Here is a 21369-nt window from a genome sequence, read left to right as displayed (position 1 = left end):
ACCTCTGTCCTAGATACAGATTGCCTGGATATTGTTTCCAAGATACCAGCCCGTACAAGTTGGAATTTATAAAACTTCTTCAAAAGATTCACATGTTTTCTCTTGGCCTCTTGTCTAGAAAGAAGATGCAAAACTGAAGTCAATGAGAATTTTGTTATTGACATCAGTAATTCCAAACTGAGCCTATAGCAATTTCCTCAACGCGTGGTCAGCAAACTATACATATCTCACTGAGAAGTATCAGATTCAGGGCATGCATGGAAACAGAGCAACTGCTTGAGAAATGAAGTGAGTTCATTTGCCACAAAGAGAGCTCCCACCGTCCAGACTCACATAGGGCTCTAGCCCTGCTCTAGGCCTCAGCCTGAGAGATGGCAGATCACTAAACGAGCGACTGCGACGCAGTTTGTCAAAGAAAGTGTCTTGCAGAGCATCTACAATGGAAAACTGGAGCCTGTCTTGTGGAGGATGCCGCCATTTCTTCAACAAGTTAAGGCAAAAAGGGGGCAATTAGTCAACTAAATCACCTTTTATATGTGACTGTACAATACAGAAATCAAAAGAAACTTTTGCCATTGGAACTCTTGAGAAGCAGAGCATGCTGAAGGCCTCTCTAGGGAAGTGTATCAGCCTCAAGAGATCCTTTACCAGGAAGAATGAAATAGCAGATTCCATTCCCAACAATGGTGGTTTGGATCCAGATTCACCATTCCATGAATGGAAGGGCTCCTGTCGCTCATGGAAGGTACTGGGATCCAGTTGTTCCAGCTGGAGAAAGTGGGCAGGGAGGCAATTTTCGTCAGTTCTCCTTTCCCCCTGCAGCTGCCTGTGTTACTTCTCATGCTGCTCCAGAGCGTCACCCAGCCCTCCAGAGCAGCTTTTCAGGAAGCAGGGCAAAGGAGGAATTGCAAAAGTCTCCTCCTCCTTACTCACTTTCTACAGCATAAGCGTTACTCTGGATCTAACCCGACTGGTTTAATTAATTCATAATTAATTAAATAATAATCAGTTAATTAAATTTCGATTCTGCCTTTCTGGTGATCAAGGCAGCTGACAGTAAAATACAGGTTAAAAACAAAATCTTAATTAAAACGTAACATAAAATGAATTAAAAACACAACAATAAAATAAATAAACAGCGCTAACCAAGTAAAAACCCCTTCAGCAACAGGACAGCTTATATGAATAAAATATGAATAAAAATGTCTTTGCCTGCTAGTGGAAGGACAACAGAGAGGGGACCAATCTAGCCCTCCCCCCCGCCCCAGCACGGAGTTCCAAAGCCAGGGAGCAGCCATCGAGAAGACCCTCTCTTGCATCCCCACCATACATGCCTTTTATGGCAGTGGCACCAAGAGAAGGGCATCGTCTGAAGATCTTAAAACCTGGGCAGGCTCATACAGGAGCTTTAAAGTAGTCTTAAGAGTTAATGATCAAAAGTATGATCACAGTTTAACCACTCTTAGTGCTACTGCCTCTTCCCCCCGCCCACTGCCTTAAAACAAATGTGTCTCCCTCCAATATTTGAATATTGAATATTACTCTGTATAAACCTCTGCACTGTGGATTTTTATGTGGTCAGATTTATTAACAAAGTTGTAGGTTGTTGCTAAAATCATACTTATTTGTATATAATAGACTAAGGTAAAATGTACAAATGTATCACTACAACTCAAGCAATAAGGGGGATCAATTAGCAGCCACTTTCATAGTTAAAAGGGAAAATGAAAAGGCATTTTAATCACAACTACTAGTATGCACAGTTCAGTAAGTTTGTTTTACTAAAAAGCTTAGCGGGACCTCAACATTACACCAGTGTAATTGCAAAATGGTGTGAAAGTAAGTATTGACTATGTCTGTTGTTTATCCACTGAAGTTTTTCATTAGTAAACATCAGAGAGGCGCACTTAACTTACAAAGAATGAGTGGTCCTTAAAGGCTGGTGTTTCTGGAGTGCCTTGACTATACATGGACATCCTTCTTTGGAGAGCAGATGGTTTGTTCGTGTTGCCTGTGGACGGGGTCATGTCCTCAACTTCAAATGGGCTGCAAAAATGTATGCCTCTCATTAGACTGAATTACTGTTACAAGGAACATTTGTTTTCTTTTCATTTTTAGGTCATTAGAGCAGGGACCATCCAGTCTCTTCCTAGTGAGGCTCTGTAAACACTCAAGACAACCCTCTTGTACTCTGCATTAATTAATCTGAAATAGATACAATCCACTAGTTCAGCACATAAAACCCACAGATGGACAAAGTACAGTTGCCATGAAGATGCCAGAGAAATTAGCCTTTCCATAGCAACTGATCACATTCATGTCCATCACATTTAGAAACAGCCATCGTGTGGGGCTTGTCAATCATAGTGTAAGCCTCCACACCCCTTCTGTCAGCCACTAGGAACATCATGGAGGGGAATGGAAATTTACAATACAGTGTCTGACTTCCATGCTCTGAGTGCTTCTTAATGTTAGGGGTCAGGTGAGAATCAGCTTTCACAGGGAGGATTTTTGACACACCTCCATGGGGACTGTGATGTGTACTCTAGCCCTAATGTAGATTAGAAGCCTTCAGTACATGAATGTGTGTATTGAAAATATGACTGAAATTTATCCTTTAACCACGCTTTGATTACCATTACTACAACAGTGCAATAAAAGAGTGTGTTATATCCTGAACACAGAAGTCCTAGACAGATAACCATAGACTTCAATACAAAGATTGCACTTTTAAAGTCTTCTGATACAATGCAACTCCTGAAAAGATTATTCCTGTATTTGTGCTGACAGGCCATAAATAATTATTAGATTAAAAAATTTTTTTTTGCTATTAATAAAGTTATTACTTCCAAGAGAAATACTGAAGCTGTCACCACATGCATATTAAGCCTGTCTTTACATGAGGCATTTATAGTGCACTCATGACTGGTCGCTCACAGAAGTTTGCGGGTCGTTTACATGATCCCATCAACCGCCAGGGCACATCCAGCTGTTTTTGATCTTTATCCCACAAAAAAACCCACAACCCTGAGATAATCCACTATTTAAATGTAAATTTGCTTTAATGGCTGTGTGTAAAGTGTAAAAGTGCGGTTCCACTATAACCACAGCCTAGGAAGAAGCCATTGGGCGGAGCAGGAAAATCACAACTGCCCTTCCTCTCCCCCCCCCCCCATCAGCATCTCTGCCTGTTGAGCTGGACTGGGAGGAGAATTTTCTTGGCCAGACTAGGACAGGCTCAAAGCAAGCGCAGAGCTGGCCGGGGGAGGAAGAAGAAGACAGCGACCCCCCATGTAAACAGTTTACAGCAACAAAGCCACACACCCCACCCTCCTGTGCGCTGCTTCGCAGAAAGAGAAAGATGCCTGAATCTCTCAGGAGACCCACTGATTCGCCACTCGCTCTCCACCCAGAGGCTGCAGAAAGTTGCCTGTGTAAAGAGCTGATCTTTATCCCACTTAGAATAAGGAAACAGAAGCCTCGGTAAATTGCGAAATAAAAAGCCTCGTGTGGTGAGCCCCTAAGATATAAGACGCCCAACCCAAAACTTAAGATTTTGGTGATGGTTTTAAAGATGAGAGATAGAGTCTTTATAAAAAATGACAACAATGTTTCCTTTATCTCATAACTATCACATTTTGTGCTTTCTACTGCTAGGATACAGAATATAAACAGTCCATCCACCTAGCTAGGGTCTGACATCATCAGGCTTACCCACTTTAGTTTTAACTATAAATAAATACAAAATTTTCCTATATTTAGGAATTCAGGATACATTGGCATATGAACCCTAATGCTGGCACAAGCAGGGGCTTCAGGGTGTTGGGTGCCAATGGGAGGGTGTTGTTGTTTTCTACTGTTTCTAAATATTGTGTGTTTGGAAGAGGTGATTCTGGGAGTGTATATGTTGTGGCTGGGAAGGGAAGGATTAATCCCCCCCCCCGCCCCATGTGCTGCAGTTCCGATCCAAATCCTCCCACACTTTATGCTGAGTAAAGAAAACACACACATAGAGAGCTACTACATATTTAATGTAACATGTAGTTTGACCCTCAGTTTTATATATATAACATGCAGAGCAACCTAGATGATTGGGTAGTTCATTAAAAGCGATGTGCTAAGTAACAGACTTCACACAAATGCAAGATGAACAAAAGAGGCCCTATAGCCAGGGCCAAATCATTTTGAGTGGATCATTTCTAGCTCTGAATGAGCCATTTTAAAAATTAGACGAAGTCTTAGCAATTGAGACGGCCATGCAGGGTGGTGGCAAGACCGTTCCACCCTAACCTGTATCTTGCTTATTTCTTTAAATGGGGTAGAGGGTGGGCTTCAGCAATTTATACATCCATTTGGGACATCCGCTGTTGTTCCTCAAAACCATTCTGGATAGAATGGGGAAAAGTGGAAGTATGTGGTGGTTGCTTAGCAGCTACTAGATGTGAGCCTCAGGCCCAGTTTGCACAAAACGATAAGCTACACTGAAGATAAGCCATGTTGGGTTGGCTGTTCGCTCAACGACCCAAGTTACACCCTGACAGACAATTGTCCACTTGGTGGCTTGCCATGGCTTGTTTCCCACTCAGTCCTACTGCTCGTTCCCTGCATGTATCCCAGTGTCCTTTGTGTGGCAACCTGCCTTGTCTTCTCATCCTAGCCCTCTCCCTGCTCCAATTTCTACCCCTTTTCAGAGCACTTACATCATTTGCCATCTTTCTAAAATTATTATTTTTTGTGCTTCAGAATTGCGCAAATGGGGTCATCCCCCATCCCCCCCAGTCTTTCGTAAGTGCATAAGAGCACAGATTCAGCTGTCCGATAGTGTTGTCTTGCCTTGTCAATTTGAGCCAAAGTGGAGTAAGTAACATACAAGGGAACTGACAAGCCAAATCTTCATTCTTGTGCACTTGCAAAGGACTGGGGGGGGGGATTTTTAAAATATGTGACGCCGTTTGTGCAATTCTGAGGTACCAAAAGGCCCTGAATTAAACGGTGGCGAACAACTGACAGTTCTTCCAAAGTGCAGTTTGGGCACTAGTGGAAGGACTGTCACTGACGAGGGAGGCTGGAGGCAGCACTGGTAGCTGCTTGGCACAAGCCACAGTGCCAGGTTCAGATGTCACGACAAGCTGAAAACAAGCTATCTTAGCAACCTTACTACAAGCCATGGGTTCTCAGGGTGACTTGTTCGTGAAAAACAACCCATACCGAATCCCTGCGACGGGTTTGGACATCATGGTAAGCCATGCTGACACTAACATGGCTCACAATTCACCATGGCTTCTCATGACACGTGTCTCAGAGTCTGGGTTCACACGATCGCAGGGGTAAAAGAAGCCATCGTGGCTTCTCCCCCTGCCCCTGTGCATGCAGGTAGCGCATGCTGGCATGTTGTCCGAACCTGGCATGGTGGGGGTGGCTTCATACCTACCCTGCAACCCTTACTGCATATTGCCACAGTGTGGGTAATTATGTAAACAACCAGTGCATGCAGCACACACAGGGGCCAGGGGAGAAGCCACGATGGCTTCCTTTACCCCCGTAATTGTGCAAACCCAGCCAGAGTCTGAGTTACCAACAAGTAGAGAGGCACTGAGCATATGAAAGGAACCACCACCAATATAAGTCGGTTTTCCATTCAAAATTTTGTATTATTTCATAACTTTTAGATATGTAAAAAGGGTGTAACCTGTATATCTGATATATCATTACTGTCATGTTGGTGCTAGAGTTCAGTAGATATACTGTAGATCATATTAAATCTTACTGTTTTGTGTTGTATTACTATTCTCATTTAGAACAATCTTTTCTTAAGTCTCCTTACCAGGAAAGCCAAAGACCATGGGTAGGTAGGTACCCACTTCATTTGAAATGATGTTGACCAAGTCAGCTGTACTTACTGCCAAGTGATTTCCAGATTCAACTTTATTGTGCCAAGGTCATTGATGTCCACAGCGACAACCTGAGGCTGAGCAGCAAATAAGTCTTTTGTTTCACAGGTAACACTTCCCACCAGAATGTGAGTAGCAAGGCCTTTAACTTCTGTGACCTTCAAAAGGAACAAGTGTTAATAATGAGGGAGAGAGTAACTATCTATTAACAGCTCAGTAGCATTGCTCAGAGTCAACTATTCCATATTTCCCTACAGTAGCCTTGCTACATAGTATCACACTGTTTTGAAGAGGGGGAAAAAATCAATACTTGAATGTTTTACTTGTGTACAAGTATGCGAGAACCTGGCTTTTAAAGGGACATTCTTCTTGTCTATGAATTTCTGTTCAGTGACAAGACAGCAATCTGGATTAAGATAATGCTCACAAAAAAATACTGTTTTTGCTAACCATCAGGAGAGGAGCTACTTTCCAGCTCCCAACTTCATTCTGTGAGAGTTTTTTCTTCTCTTCCCTCCCACATCAGATACAGGGGATGTTTTACCACCACCACCACCACCACCTCTTTCTCCTCTATGAACTGGAAATCCAAGTGCAATTATCACTTTTGTGGTTCTGGACATCAGATGTGGCACTTCTTTTACATTTACAGCCTGCTCCAAAACTAAGCTGGAAGCACTTGGATTTGGAATTCGGGATATAAAATGGTTTAAGACTAGGGGGGTGAGCAATTCCCTCCAAGCTGGCTACGTTTGGAGGTCGTTAGGGATACATGAAGTCGTGGTCATCCAGCAGCCATCCCGGCGCTTATCATGGAAAAAACAGATTTCCTGAGACTGCTTAAAGTCCAATTCTTTTCCTTAAGTCAGGTTCTCTGCGGTATAGTTGCTGTGTGTCCCAACCCCTGCATTTACCTTGGGTATGCTAGCCCTGGCCAAGGCTGTGCCTTTCACTGTAACCCCAGTCAAGGGGTGTTTCCTGTCCCTGTGTTTCCCAGCACAAACCACTCAGTCTCTACTCAGAAGTAACTCCCATTGTGGTCAATGTCCTTGAATGCACACATCAGAATTTACAGAGATTCCCCCCCCCCAAATTGAAATAGCGCATTTTAAAGCACTAATTCCATAAAGGCTGTAAAGCGCTTTCTCAAAGCTGTGATTCTCCATTGTTTGGTTTATTGCCATTCAGAAATAACTACTTCCACCTTCAGTCATCTGATCCTGTGCAGCACTGGGTTAGAAAAGGGGCTGGTTTCTCGTCCCTCAATGCATGGGCCATATCCCAATCACATGGAGCACCTGCACATTGAGTCTCCTTTGCAAACAACTATGCTCAACATGCAGATGGATGCATACAGATGGATGCATGCAGATGGATGTCAGAAATGGGGCTAAAAGCTCTGCTCCTCCTTCAACATGGTAAGCCCCTTTGTGTGAGTAATATATGAATAGGGCTTAGGTGTGCCACAAATAATTGCTTAGTGTTGGATGTAATTTTGTGCTGCACCTGAGATATCTCATTCATAAAACTGGACATCTAATTCAAATTGCCTTGTGTTTGAAGGTCTTATTATATGATGAGAGATACTGTAATCCAATCATTCATTACTTGATTTCTCAGTGCTTAATGATTCCTCTGAATGTGTAAATCGGCTCAGTTGAAAAACGTTGTCTTAGAGATGACGCAAGGTGACGTGAGAATTTATCTGTGCCGTTTAGTTTGTAATGGTTTATTCACACATGCAAGTCACCTCTTGATGCTACAGTGGACTGGCTCATAGTCTTCATATACTAAAGGATTCAAATGCAAGGACTGCAAAGCATCCAGATAACTATAGACACTCTGTAGATAACTGTATGCCAGCCTTCCCCAACCTGGTGCCCTCCAGCATTCATCAGGCCTAGCCAGCATGACCAATGGTGAGAGAAGATGGGAGTTGTAATCCAAAACATCTGGAGACCCCCCTATACCATCTATGCTGAAGTATTTAGGACAGCTATTTCTACATGGCCAAATTAATAAGACTTGAACATATTTTCAGCCCATAATGACCGCCGCCCTTCATTCCTTTACAATTTGTCAACACATTCCACTTTTTTGTCCACTGAATTATAAATTGTTATACAGGATTCCATTTTGCATAAGGAATGAAGAAAAGCATGGTAGAGACGGGGCAACAGGGTAGTACTGCAAAAACCTTTTCCAGAAATTGACCACTAGATTCTTTACCTGACTAGCTTTCACTTAATACATAGAATCACTTAAGGATATCTGCAGGATGCACACATAACAATGATAGGTATCCATACATTCAATTAATTGTGGGAAATCTGGATGGAATTGCTTATCGCCTGTAGGTCAACAGGGTAGTTATGTTTAGTTGATGTGTGGCTAGTGGACAGAAGACCATTGTATTGATACCTTAATGGAGATCAGCCCAACAATAAGAGGAAGGAAGATCATTTCTTCTCCATCCCAGCTTTGTTTGCCATTGACTTCAATTTTGCCTTTCAGTTTCCATCTCTGACGGCCGTACCGCATAAAAATCTGTAGAAAAGAAAAATCTGGTACTCTCAGCACCCACATACTTGTCCTGTCTTTCTCTCACTGTCATTGTCTTTCTCTGAACAAATCATAATGGGGAGGAAATGGATCCCAGCAAATCTAACGAATGATGGCAACTGCTGCAGTGTATGCACACGTGGTACTACAAGGGCTGAAAGACCACTGCTATGAGTTTTCCCAGTTGACCTCGTTTTTGAAATAATGCAAACCACATCTTTCATAGTCGTTCAAAGAACAAGCTGAATAGATCTATACCGCATCTTTCCAGAACATCAGAAAGAGCAGAAAGCTCTTTTTTTGTTTAGGGATGCTTATGGCCATTTGCAGAAGTTGAATGTCAATTGTTTCATGCAGCATCACCACACGCTACATGAATACAGACCATAAAGGCCAGGCCAGAGACAGTGAATCCGTTGTAGGTTTCAGCCTACTTGCTGATGAGGTTACATTTCTGTCTTACGGGGGGAAAGGGGAGCAGTGGTGGTGGAGGGGAGATGCTGGCTTGCACTGTTCTAATGGATCTGCTTTAGTCAGCCTGTCCTGGCTGGATTCAGGAGCCACAAGAGGAAGAAAACCTATGCCAAGAACAAAATATTGAGAGACACGCTGACACCCTTCCAAAACAAAGCTAAAGAAAGATCTGTTGTTATCTTGCTAGGCATCAATCAGCTCTCTGGGACCAATCTCATAGTCTTTACGTGGGAAAGGCTCAGAGTGCATTCACCCATAAACAGAGAATAGTGGGACCTTTCTTGTTGTACAGGATATGAGAACAGGAAGAAATACCACGTAGAACCCTTTGAACATGATGGGAAATGACATTTTTGCAAAGTTACTCACCTCATACTGGTCTCCAGGGCAAAGTCGAGCAAAGCCAGCCAGACCTAGGAGCCAACAACATTTGAGACCTGTTTCAGAAGAAATGCTTACGGCCTCTCTTCCTTAGATCAGTGACTGTATACTTGGAACCTGATCACCAACACGCCTCTGTTGCCAAAGCATTCATGCCACTGAAAGAGCAACTTTGCCATCCCATTTCCTCCTCCCCTCACCCACTGAGAGGATGCAGACTGCCCATCCAACTGCCCGTCAGCTGCTGCTTCTCTGAACATGGCAATAGCTGATGCCCAGTTTATTGCTCCTGTTACTAGGGATAATGGGAAGCATGGGAAGATTGTTTGGATGGTGAGCAAATTCATTTAGAGGGACCATTAGGGCCAGTGTGGGGTAGTGGTGAGAGTGTTGGACTGGGAGCCAGGAGATCTGGGTTCTAGTCCCCACTCGGCCATGAAAGCTCACTGGGTGACTTTGGGCCAGTCACAGGCTCTCAGCCCAACCCACCTCACAGGGTTGTTGTTGTGAGGATAAAATGGAGGAGGAGGACTACGTATGCCGCCTTGGGTTCCTTAAGGAGGAAAAAAGGCAGGATATAAATGTAATTAATAATTAATTAATTAATTAACTTTGGATTCTGAATGTCTAATATAATTGCCCCGTCCTGGCAGGATTCGTCTGTTGACTTCTTAACAGACCCATAAAGCCCTTTAAGTGCAGCTTTCCAAGACAGATAAAGTAGCAAGCTTCAACTCAAGCATCTTCAAATAGGGAAGGCATTTGGCAACACCCAGCTACAGTAAAAGTATCCACTCTCTTCTCTTTTGCAGCCATCTCTTTTTATTCTTGTCAAGCTTTGCCCAGAGCATTCCGTTCCAATGGGCTACATTATGTAGCTTTAATGTGAGCAGAAAGAGCTTAAAAAAGAGCTTTACTAGGCTTAAAAAAAAAGGCACATTAAATCCAACTAATAATAGATGAAATACAGGGGGTGCTTTTCTATTAACTTTTTAAAACCCTACAGTGCTGAACTAGAGCTTTTCTACATGAGGCTTTTAACCCGCCACTTTACTAAGGCTTCTGTTTTCTGATTCTTTGTGGGATTAAGATCGACTCCTTTACACATGTTTTTTTCCCAGGGTTTTTCTTTCTTTGCCTTTCTGTATGTTCCATTAGTCCACCACTAGGGGCACTGTGGTATAGTGGAATTGCATGAATACACTAGGGTTTCATGCTGCCATTCACGTATACACCAGATTTTTCTTGTTAGAAAAAAACAACAACGTTAAGCAACAGGAGAGGCCCTGGAGGATGACAATGTCATGTGAAGCGCCTGCGAACTACTGTGGGCGAGGAATCATGAACGGGCAATAAATGCCTTGTGTAAAAAGGCTCCTAGGCAGGGTCAGCCCAAGACATTTTGTTGCCCACAGAAAAGGATCATTAGCTGAGGGCATGCACTTGGTGCGGACAGCATTGCCCTCCAATATCATGCTGCTGCTCCCTGTCTTCCATCATCTGCTGCCTGAGGCTACTGCCTCACTCTACCCAACAGCAGAACTCTTGATGGAATTAAACACGATACCAGTTGATACGGCAAATGATCACTGAATGTGTGTAATGCAGGGGGCTGGATCCAGGATCTGCTTTCCGCGAGAGGAAGGGACCTTCTGGGAGAAGAAAGACTCTGCTTGTGGAAGGTCCCTCCACCTGGTTTTTGGGAATCCCTCCCCCCGCCACACACACACACACACACACACACACTACAGCTCATCCCATTCTCAGAGTCCCCTGACTCTCTGACCTGGTTCGCACGTTACAGAGGCAGATCATGGGTTAACGACTTTTCAAACTGATACACTGTTGTTATGTGCCACGGAAAATGGCCATAAATGGGTAGATACAGCCCAGTTCACACACACAAAGTATTCTTCATGTTTATGGTTTAATCAACATAATTAAAGTAATCATAAGACACACTGACAGCACAGATGCTTGGGTACGTTGTAATCTGAGCAATGCTCCATGTAACTGTCCCCCTTGATTTTTTTCCCCTCCAACCCCGCAAAACCCACCTTGATTATTCCTCTCCCCCCTACAGAAACAAGATTATAGTTTTGATTATGGAATCAGCAGCTTAGGTGTGTGGGGGTGACAGTGGCCCAGATATATGGGAGCAGCAAGGAAAGGCAATTGACTTGAAGGGTTGCTGTGAAGCTTTCATACTTCCTGTCTGTAGGTGGCAGCAATCCCTCACAAGCTCTGTTGGCGTGGCTCTTTATTTATTTGGTTGGTTGGTTTTAGAAGTGTTCATTTGAAATCTCCCCCCCCCCAAAAAAAAACCCCTACTCTGGAGTAAGCTCACTTAAATGTCTTTGGGAGAGTCTATGAAATCAAGAGTTCAATGGATGGATGACTTTAACACTGTGAAATCAGACAATTGCTCAGCACTTTACATTTATTACCATGCCATAAGCAGCCATTCTCTGCTGAAATCAAATGATGGCTCTTATAATTCACCCAACCATTCTTCCAAAGGAGCTCAGAACATTATTTTAGCCTCACTGTAATTCTCTGAGTCAAGTTAACCTGAAAGAGAAGCCAGATTCAGATGTATTGGGAAACCATAGTTTCCCATTATGACCTGGTTCTCATGATCACTGCAGCCCATTGTGACTTATTTAAGCCCCAGCAAACCACAGCATCCATGGACACTGGGTTGCCTTGAATAAGCCATGGTGGGCTGCAGTGGTCGTGTCAACTGGCCCTATATGGGCAAGTCTGCACAAGCCTTAGGCTCATGCAATCCCCCTTCCCTCTCTTTCTCTCTCTTCCGCCACAGGAAGAGATTAAAGGCTTCTACTTCCATTTTAAACGAGTCACAGTTCCCCTTGATATCCACACTTGGGGAGCTGTGGTTTGTTTGATCTACAATTAGTTCAACAAGCCAGGACGTTTGTTCTAAAATGACAATTGAAATTAATTTCCATTCTCTGACCTGAGCTTGGATGCCAGGGAGAACTGTGGTTAGTTAAAAATTCGAAATAGAAGCTTTTAATCTCCTCCTCTGGCATGTAAAAGAGAAGGAGAGGAGAGGGGGAATCACATGACCTCCAGACCCTCTGCAGCTCATCACATTGCAGGAAACCATAGTTCCCCATGGCCTGGGTCCACACAACATGATAACCCCCACTCAAGGGTTGAGTGTGGGTTGTCACTGAACCATGGGTTGCTGTTGAAATGTGGATTATCGCATTGTCTGAACCCAGCCACAATAACAAACCATGGTTGTTAACCACAAACAACCCACAGTTCACAACCCAACAACAACCCATGGATTCTCCTGGTTTGTGGTTAACAAACTATGGTTTGCTAAGGCAGCTGGGTTCAAACAATACGATAAGCCATGTTCCAACAACAAACCACGATTCAATGACAACCCACACTCAACCCCTGAGTGTGGGTTATTTTGTTGTTTGAACACAGCCATTATGTTTGAACAAAGACAGTGACTTTTGTAAGCCACCCTGGGAGCCTATAGTTGAATCGGGATCTGATTCATCTGTGTGCCTAAAAATTAATGTTGGCTAGAGAGGCCTGAGAGTTCTCTGCTCTTACATAAGCTTTTGAGAAAGTGAGCATGAGATGGTTGCTTTTTGGTTGTTTTTAAGGCACACAGTGTATATAGGTGCCAGCAAGAAAAAGATTAAAGTAGCTACCACACAGAGTGTAAACGGTACTGTGGTAATATTGTTAGTACAGAAATTAATGTGCAGTTATTTCGATCTAAAGTGATGAGTGCAAGTGCAGACAAACCTCCAAAGGGCTCAACTGTCAAAGCACTACAGCTGCACAAACTCCACGTATATTGTGGAGTGATCTTGTACCAGCACAGCAGTATAAAGAAGAAGGCACTGCTTCAATGAAGAAATATTTGTCACAGAAGTTGTGTCAAATTAGAAATAGGACTCAGACCTCCCATGTCCCAGTATGGTTAATTCATGGGAACTGATTTCCTATCTACTGTCACATAGTATTTGCTAAAGCAACATTACTTTGAATAAATGCCACCCTTATACTAATGGTTGGTCTAACATATCTTGACACATCTGTGCCCAGTAGCTTCATTCTTATTGCTAACAGGATCTCTTTCTTTGCCCAGGAACATAAAAAACATTTTTCTTCTGTCCTCCTGCACTGCTCCCGGTACCAGAACAAAGCAGGGCTCTGTCAGGTTCATATTACCTCCCACTTTCTAATTTATTTATTATTTATAAATAATTCAAATTTACTAGCACTCTGCTGCTGGCTCTATCTTCCTTTTGATGCCTTAATATGACAACTTGATCTCTGCTGCCCATCTAGCTGTAAGCACATGGACCTCTAAGCAAACAGAAGTGGGAGAAAAATGAAGACCTCTGGATTTTCCCAGATGGGCCAAAATGGTTCCTGCATCAGCTCAGTGTGGAACGGCTCCAGCACATATTTTGGGCTACTAAAAGTCTAGTTTGTAGGGCCAGTTTTCCCAAGCTTGATACTTTATATCAAGCCTTGTCATATGGTGTTAGGATTAAAGCTCCAGCTTCAGAAAACATAAGACTCATAAGTATTTCTCTGGGTTTATCCTAGTACAGAAGTGGGTAACATGCAACGTACATGTGGCCCCTGCCACCCTCTGGTTCAGCCCCTGAATCACTGAAATTTGCTGTGGCAGCAGCAGATCATTTGGTGGTTCGCTATGGAGAATAAAAGGACACACTTAGCTTTAAAAATACGTCTGTTCCACTCACACATATTAATTTGATGGGCAGGAGTAACACTTTTGAAAAACAACACTTAATTCTGGAAATTTATTACATGCTAAATGCATCTGTCTCCCCATCCCCTCCCAATTCTAGAAAGTCAGGGAAATAATTCAACATTCAGAATCTCTGGCAGTGATAGAGATTAAGACATAAGAAAATGCATGCAAAAGATCTCTCCCCCCCACCCCGCTGCCCTACAACATACACACAATTGTTTTGCTCTGAAGAAGAATGTGTGATGTAATCTAACTAAGCTACGTGCCCCCAAACAAGAGGAAAGTCTTTGGAAAGTTTGGTGCAAATGTTTGATATTTCAATATGTACAATTCATGCTGGTTGCTTTGGATGTGAGGCAGAGATGGGTTTTGAAGCCTCCATAGCTAATGTGGTGGGAGAAAGAAAACAAACCACTTATATAAATTGGATTGTGTTCTCACAGTGCTTTGAGAAATGCACGCACGCGCGCACACAGCTCTCATTGAGATGTTTGTGCAGAAAAAGGAGTGAAATGCAAGCCAATTACCTTTCATCTTGATGCAGAATTCCCCCATTAGATTTTCCAGTTCTCCTTCAACAGTGCACATATTCTGTGTGGGAAAACAGAAGACTAATATCAGATCAACCATCCAAAATGCCTTAAAATGCATTATAACTGTTCTGATTATAACTAGGGGTGTTTCCAGATGGAGGGTTCTTAGCACTCACTACCTATCAAAAGGCAGCTATTTCATCTTTCTTCCTTAACAGATTTTTTATGGAAACAAAAAATACAGAAAAAGCATCAGGAAAACATGGCAGGGCTACAAAAGGGAAGATGATGATGTCTAGACACCCCTGTAAAATTCTGGGAACGAGGCAGGGCCGTTGCACAATAACAGCCTCCTCTGGAAGCATCCAGGGGCAGAAAATTCTGAGGCAGGGGCACAAGAGGATAGTCCAGAGGAGGGGGAAAGGAAGGAACTCTTGGTCAGGTAGGCAGAAATAGGTGATGAGAACACGGCCGTGGAAACTGCCACTTTCTTCTTCATTGTCCAGGAGGGGGCCAGGGGGCCATCAGTTTTCCCCGCTATCCAGAGACAGCTTGACATCTTTAGAAACAAGGAGTTGCTGAAGCAAGCAACATTTTCCTGTCCACTGGGCACAGTCTTAGAGATTCTCTCAGGGAGTCTAGAAAGCCATGGCCACCTGCAGGTTTCCAGTGTGTGTAGACCCAGCAAAATCCACATAGGTACAATTTTCATATATGGCAATTTAATTTAATCATAATTTTTAATTTTACTTGATAGATTTATAATGCAAATCTATATAATAGATTTAATGCCTGAAGTAACTCAGTCTTCCTGCTCTTGGTCTCAGACAGGCATTATTCCCCTAGAAGCTTTTTTCAGCATTTCTCTGCCTGAGCTCAAACTAGAGCCAGCTTCTGTCCTCCAGCTGTTCCTCCCCATAACTGTATTTCTTTCCAGCTGGCAAGCCACCTCTTCTGCTCCTATCCCACCTTAAAACTTTCAAACAAGTGCTCCTGAACCCTCTTCAGCACACAAATGAGCTCTGAAAGGATGTATGACCGAAACCTATAGTGGAGATCATTGACACTTGCCCTGGCATATTATCAATTTAACCTCTGTACCAGAATTCCTGTGAAACTCTGGCTTGATTTAAAATTATTCCATGTTTGGTGAAGGAAGAAATCAATTCTAGTATCTGAGGACAGTTTACATTTTACTTGAAGTTAACCAAATGTTATTCTCTCAGAATGTTGTGCTGGCAACAGCAAGCCCACATTACAAGTGAACATTCTAGGCAGTAGAATGCACAAAGCTGCATACTGCAGTAGTTATCATCAGTGGCAATTCATCCTGTACTGTAGAAATCCTATAATCTGTTTTCCCACTGCAGGCACTTCCAGTTGAGGCTTTGACAGTGCAAGTACACTGCCTCACTCAATGAATTTCAGGGGATGTCCAGACAATGTCTTCCATTTGTAGCCCTCCTGTGTTTTCCCAGTACTTCTTCCATCTTTTTTCTTACCAGAAAAAACTCCATTAGGCAAAAAAAAAGATGAAATAGCTGCACAATGGCTTTTGACTGGTAGTTGAGGAATCCTCTATCTGGAAGCACCCTACTACTCAGTCCATGTCCCCACCATAAGAAGTTGCAAATTCAACCTGGGGAAGTCTAGATAAAAAAATAGATCTTTGTGTACCTCAGTGTATTCTTTGTAGCTTTTGTTGATTTCCGACAAACTCTCCCGAGCTGCCTTGCTGGCAGGGGACAACCCAAATGCTTGTTTCATTTTGCTGGCACCATCACGCAGCCGTCTTTGGATACAATAGGCTTCAAACAGCTCATCTACCTGATAGGAACAACAATGGCCCATTGCGATTTTTTTTTAAAGAAGAAACAGAAGAAAAAATCAAAGCAAACTGAAAGGAACTTAAATGGAGCAATCCAGATTTTTTTCCCCTTTAGAGTGATGGGTAGGTAAACAACATCAGTGCTGATGCCAGGTCTTTATACTGAAAATAATTCAGTGTGGAAATAGCACCTTCCTTTTTTCAGTCTCATACCGACAACAAAGGGTCTGTCAGGAATTTGTACTTCAGCATATCAGGCTTCTAACTATTATGGTCCTATGTTTATGTGGGTTTTGTGCAGACTTTCTCTTCGCTTATTAAGCTTTCTTTAAAAACTAAGTATTCTTAATAAAAGATCCCTGCTTGTCAGCTTCAGCACCTTGAATTAATTCTCAGAATAAGAAAAAGTCAGCAATAGCAAGCCACTGTATTGTACTGAAGAGGCTACATCATAGTAAAGAAAAGGTGAATAATCATGTGTCGGCATCAGCTGGAACAAAGCCCATCTGTTAGTGCCAGGTAATACTGGCGATTTTTGGAATACTATATCCTGAATGTCCACACTTAAACTGGCCAGTTGGATAGACTGGGCAAAAACTAGAAATCAAAGCCCAAACCTCTTTGTCCTTCATGGATAAACTGTTTTACAGAGTGATCCCATGCATGTTTACTCAAAAGTAAGACCACTGTATTTATTGGAGCTCACTTCCAGACAAGTGTGCAAATGACTGCAGACATAGATATTCTCAGTGTATTCAGTGTCCCAAAGAGTATCATATAGAACTGCTATGTATCAGTACTTAAACTAATTCATCACTTTCAAGAACCTTTATGTATATTTTTCTATGTAGGTACAATAGACCCCTTGTAAGACAAAACAGCACAAATGACATTTCCCACTTAGGTTGTATCGATGGTGGCTTTGCGCTAGTGAAAAGGATTTGTGCTCCTGCAAGGTCTGATATTAGGTGACCGCACCCATCCACTGCACCCCCCCCCCCGAGACTGCCCAAAAAGCTGGTCCTAATGGTTGGGAGACCCTCTGGAAGAGTAAGGGATCTGGCATGGAGGTCTGCAGTAGATGGGGGTATTGGTGAAAATGGCATGCCCTGCCTTACAGTGAGCAGAAGTGCTTTCCAAAATGGTGCTGCCACCCCTAGAAACAACTCACGATGCTTTTCCACAGGGATAAAAGGGCACAACTTCAGAATCGTATCAGCAGCTGTTACACCCTACTCAGATCCCAGCTTAGCACCTAAGAAATAGTTTAGTAGGCACCCATAAAAATGAGTACCATGTAGCAGGAACCCATAAGCCCATAAGCCCAAAGTCTCAGTTCAGCCCAAAATTCATGGAACAGTTTGGGGCAAATCAGCCACTTTTGTCCTAGTTCCATACCTGTAAAAATAGCAACTACTGTCTACACCAGGAGTAGGCAACCTAGTGACCTCAAGATAGTTTGGACTGTAATTTCTGTAATCTCTCACCATTTTCCCTGCTGGCTAGGGTTTACAGGAGTTGTAGGCCAAAACATCTGGAGGGCACCAGGTTGTCTAGCCCTGCTCTACACAACACAAGGTTACTGTGAAGATCTCTGAAACATGTATTTATTTTATGGCACAATCCTATCGATGTTTAGACAGGAAAAACTCCTACAACTCCCAGCATTCCCCAAGGCAGCTTGCAACATAACAATCAGCACAAAATATAACATTTAAAATATTTAGCACCATAAATTCATTTTCAGAATAAGAAAAAGACAGCAGTAACATGCCATTGGATTCTACCAAAGAGGCTACTTCATAGGAAAGAAAAGGAGAATAATCAAGTTTCTAATTTAAAAATACATATCCTGCATTTCCACCGCAAAAACTAATCCTCTTAAGGCAGCTAACAATTACATCATAATACAACATATTATACAGTTAAAATGAACACTAAAATATAATATCCAAATCTTTTAAACTACTAAATAAACAACAAAATAACAATACAATTATAAGACCAGCGACATAATAAGTGATAAATATAAACGCCACCATGAAGTAACTGAGTTACCCAAAGCGTTTTAAAGCCAACTCTGTTTTTATCATGCAATCTAAAGGCCAGCAGTAAACAAGCCTGGCAAGTCTCTGTAGGGAGAGGATTCCAAAGGATGGGTGCCACTGCTGAAAAGGTCCTGCTGTTTCTAGTAGCTACCAACATAGCCTCCAAGCAGGACCTCAGAAGGATAATCTAAGCACAGGCAGTGATTCATATGGAAGAAGGCACCCCCTTGAGGTACACTTGTCCCAGAACATTTAGGCCTTTAAACGTAATTAACAGTATCTTAATTGTGCTCAGAAGCTAACTGTCAAAAACAGAGATTATAAAGCATTTTGTAAGGTAACAGTGATATAGAACAAGGCGAACAGAACCTATGAAGACCAAAGGCATATACATGTAAACACTGGTACAAAGGAAAAAGAAAGACAAATGCTTTATATTCAACAATAAATGGACTGGATCCAGAGTAGCACTTAGCGGAGTTCCACTTGCACTGGAGGAAGGAGCAGCAGGAAGGTGATCATCACAATTTCTCCTTACCCCTGTGCTTTGAGGGGCAGGGAGCAGTATGAGAGGCAATGCAGGGGGCTGCAGGGGGAAGGGGGAATTGGGGAAGATTGCCTCCCCACGCCCTTCCTCCCACAGGGATTCTCTGCTGGATCCTGATGCCTTCTGTTAACAGAAAGAGCCCTTCCGTGCATGGAATGGCCAATGTGGATCCAACCCAAGGGGGAATCATCAAAGATAATCTCCCGGCCCCATTCCTCCAGCACGGAGCCTCTGCTGGATGCTAGTGCCTTCCGTGAATGGAAGGGCTCCAACCCAATGATGTATCCAACCCAAAAATAAGATATAGAGGCCTATAAGAACTGTATATAAAGGATGCTATTAACATCCTTTATAGCTAACTGTGCTGTTATGTGCCAGTCTGCTATGGTACTTGACAGGCTACCTGTCTCCATTATAAATAGCTTTTAAAAATAGTTGTCATTTGCTTCTGATAGTAAGGGTACAGTACAGCATTCTTCCCTTGCCCTCTCTGTCTCTCTCTTTGCCTGAGTTACCACAGACCCATCTGCTACATTACAGAGCTGTCACTAGTTACCACACTTCCGGTTTTCCTTGCTTTGTTTCCTGTTCAGAACTTAATTTCAAGACACAGCTGCCCCTGGAAGATCAGCATGCATTCATCCTTACATCCATCAAAGTTTTGCTACTTTCTATTAAAAGGTTTTCATGAGTAGTTGCTTACATTTTGGCCTTATAAAACCATGCTTCACATGAAGTTCCCTTTGTTTGTCACCATGGGTTACAGAACAGGAAGTTAATATACCGAACAATTTGAGTGTGGATTTAGCTCTGTAGCAATTCACTCCTCTTTAAAACACTGAAATCACTTTGTTCTGAGTGGGAGAGACCTGAACAGAAAGTACCTGGCTCCATGAAATTTTGCTGGCAGGGAACATGTTATTTTGGAATCTGTTTTCTTGATGAATATTTGATCTGTGGGTATGGGGATAATGAAGAAGTGGCTATGTTCCGGATGCCCTCCTGTGGAAGGATTTCAATGAAATCAAACAGCTAATCTACACTGGCTGCCAGTTACTGCTATAGGAGGGAGGGAAGAGCTGCACTTGGGGACACAATTGATGTGTGGGTAAAACTTGTATGCCACCACTGACACAGGCCCAAACTACACCTTAATGCATTTCTTTAAGTTACATACATTTTTCTAGAAATTGAAATAGCAGCTGCAGGGACACCCCAATCAGGTTGTGGGACTGTGGAGGGGAGGAAGTTCAGCCTTTTTTTCTTTTGCCCACAGGGTAACCTGGCCTTCAATTACATGTCTTTCAATGATAGGAACTCTATGGGCCACGCAATGTGTCTCTCTGCACAGAGATGAGTTGCACCCCACCCTCAGGAATCCCAGCAGTACACAAAAACTCTCTTGACAAACTCACCCATTCAAAATGATGAGTATTTACTAGTATTATATTAGTCACTTAGTAAAATTGGGAACAGCATAATGAAACTTGTGTGCATGTGCGTGCGTGCGTGCGAGAGAGGGAATTATGAATTTTTACTAATAGTCTCATATTAATCAGAAGAAATATTCCTCCTGAAGTCTGATGGGATTGTCCCCCTCGCAGGTTTTCTGTCTAGCGACAGGGCGGAGACCCAGACATAGCCTTTATAGCATGCACAGATTAGTGGTACATGTATGATGCTATCTAGGCCCACCTCTCCCTGCAACATACCTCAGGGAAGTATGATACTGAGTTCCTGTGTGGTGGCAACAACAGGGAACACACTGCAAACTCCCTTGCAGGCTGCACTTGATCTCCATGTACTCCATTTGTAGCTGACACTGCAAAACTTAGTCTAAATCTACGTAAAAAAGTGCTTTGTGAGGAAGTTTCTCTGGCATTCCGGATACTGCTAGACGGGCTTTTGATAAATAGCTTAAGAACAAAGTTAGAAGCAAGATGAAAGGATAGCTGATTACCTTGCTGATGTGGAACTCCAGTTTTCTCATATATCTTTCAATTGCTTTCATTTGCTGCAAAATAAATAAAAAAAATGATTAGAATGAGAAAAGTGACAGACAACTGAAATTAGTTGAACTGATTTGCACTTTTGCAGAACTCTAATATTCTCATGTCAAACTATTCTGATATTCAAAAGGAGCACTGCCTTTCCTAAAGAAGTGAATACTTTTAATTTCACAGGGACTTTTGTGTAATCAAGAACAGATTTATGTATTTCAAATTTCATTCTAATACTTTAAATAAAATAAAAAATCACTGATGTTTTGAACAGAGAAGGCCTTTGGGTCAAGGCTTTCCCAGACTCTCTCTCTCATGTTTT

The 21369-nt window shown here is 42.6% G+C and overlaps 1 protein-coding gene across 3 annotated transcripts in view; it reads right to left on the bottom strand.

Moving 5' to 3' along the window:
* The window catches only part of RIPOR2 (RHO family interacting cell polarization regulator 2), a 119769-nt gene that overhangs the window by 32572 nt on the left and 65828 nt on the right, over positions 1-21369 (bottom strand). For 2 of the 3 annotated variants that reach the window (XM_084850096.1, XM_084850097.1), the window contains exons 6-12: positions 21008-21061; positions 16302-16451; positions 14619-14682; positions 9297-9340; positions 8313-8438; positions 5901-6049; positions 1917-2046 (exon numbers count right to left, since the gene is read on the bottom strand). In XM_084850096.1, coding sequence (XP_084706222.1) covers positions 1917-2046; positions 5901-6049; positions 8313-8438; positions 9297-9340; positions 14619-14682; positions 16302-16451; positions 21008-21061 — 717 coding nt within the window. Of the gene's footprint in view, positions 1-333; positions 481-1916; positions 2047-5900; positions 6050-8312; positions 8439-9296; positions 9341-14618; positions 14683-16301; positions 16452-21007; positions 21062-21369 lie in introns of all 3 variants that reach the window. The other variant, XM_084850098.1, reaches the window with a different exon arrangement.

The sequence above is a fragment of the Heloderma suspectum genome, chromosome 4, assembly GCF_057233095.1.
Source record: "Heloderma suspectum isolate Gila_16-S chromosome 4, 16-S_ref, whole genome shotgun sequence".
Taxonomy (NCBI): domain Eukaryota; kingdom Metazoa; phylum Chordata; class Lepidosauria; order Squamata; family Helodermatidae; genus Heloderma; species Heloderma suspectum.
The sequence above is the reverse complement of the archived record's forward strand: the minus strand, read 5'-3'. Positions and strand labels throughout refer to the sequence as shown.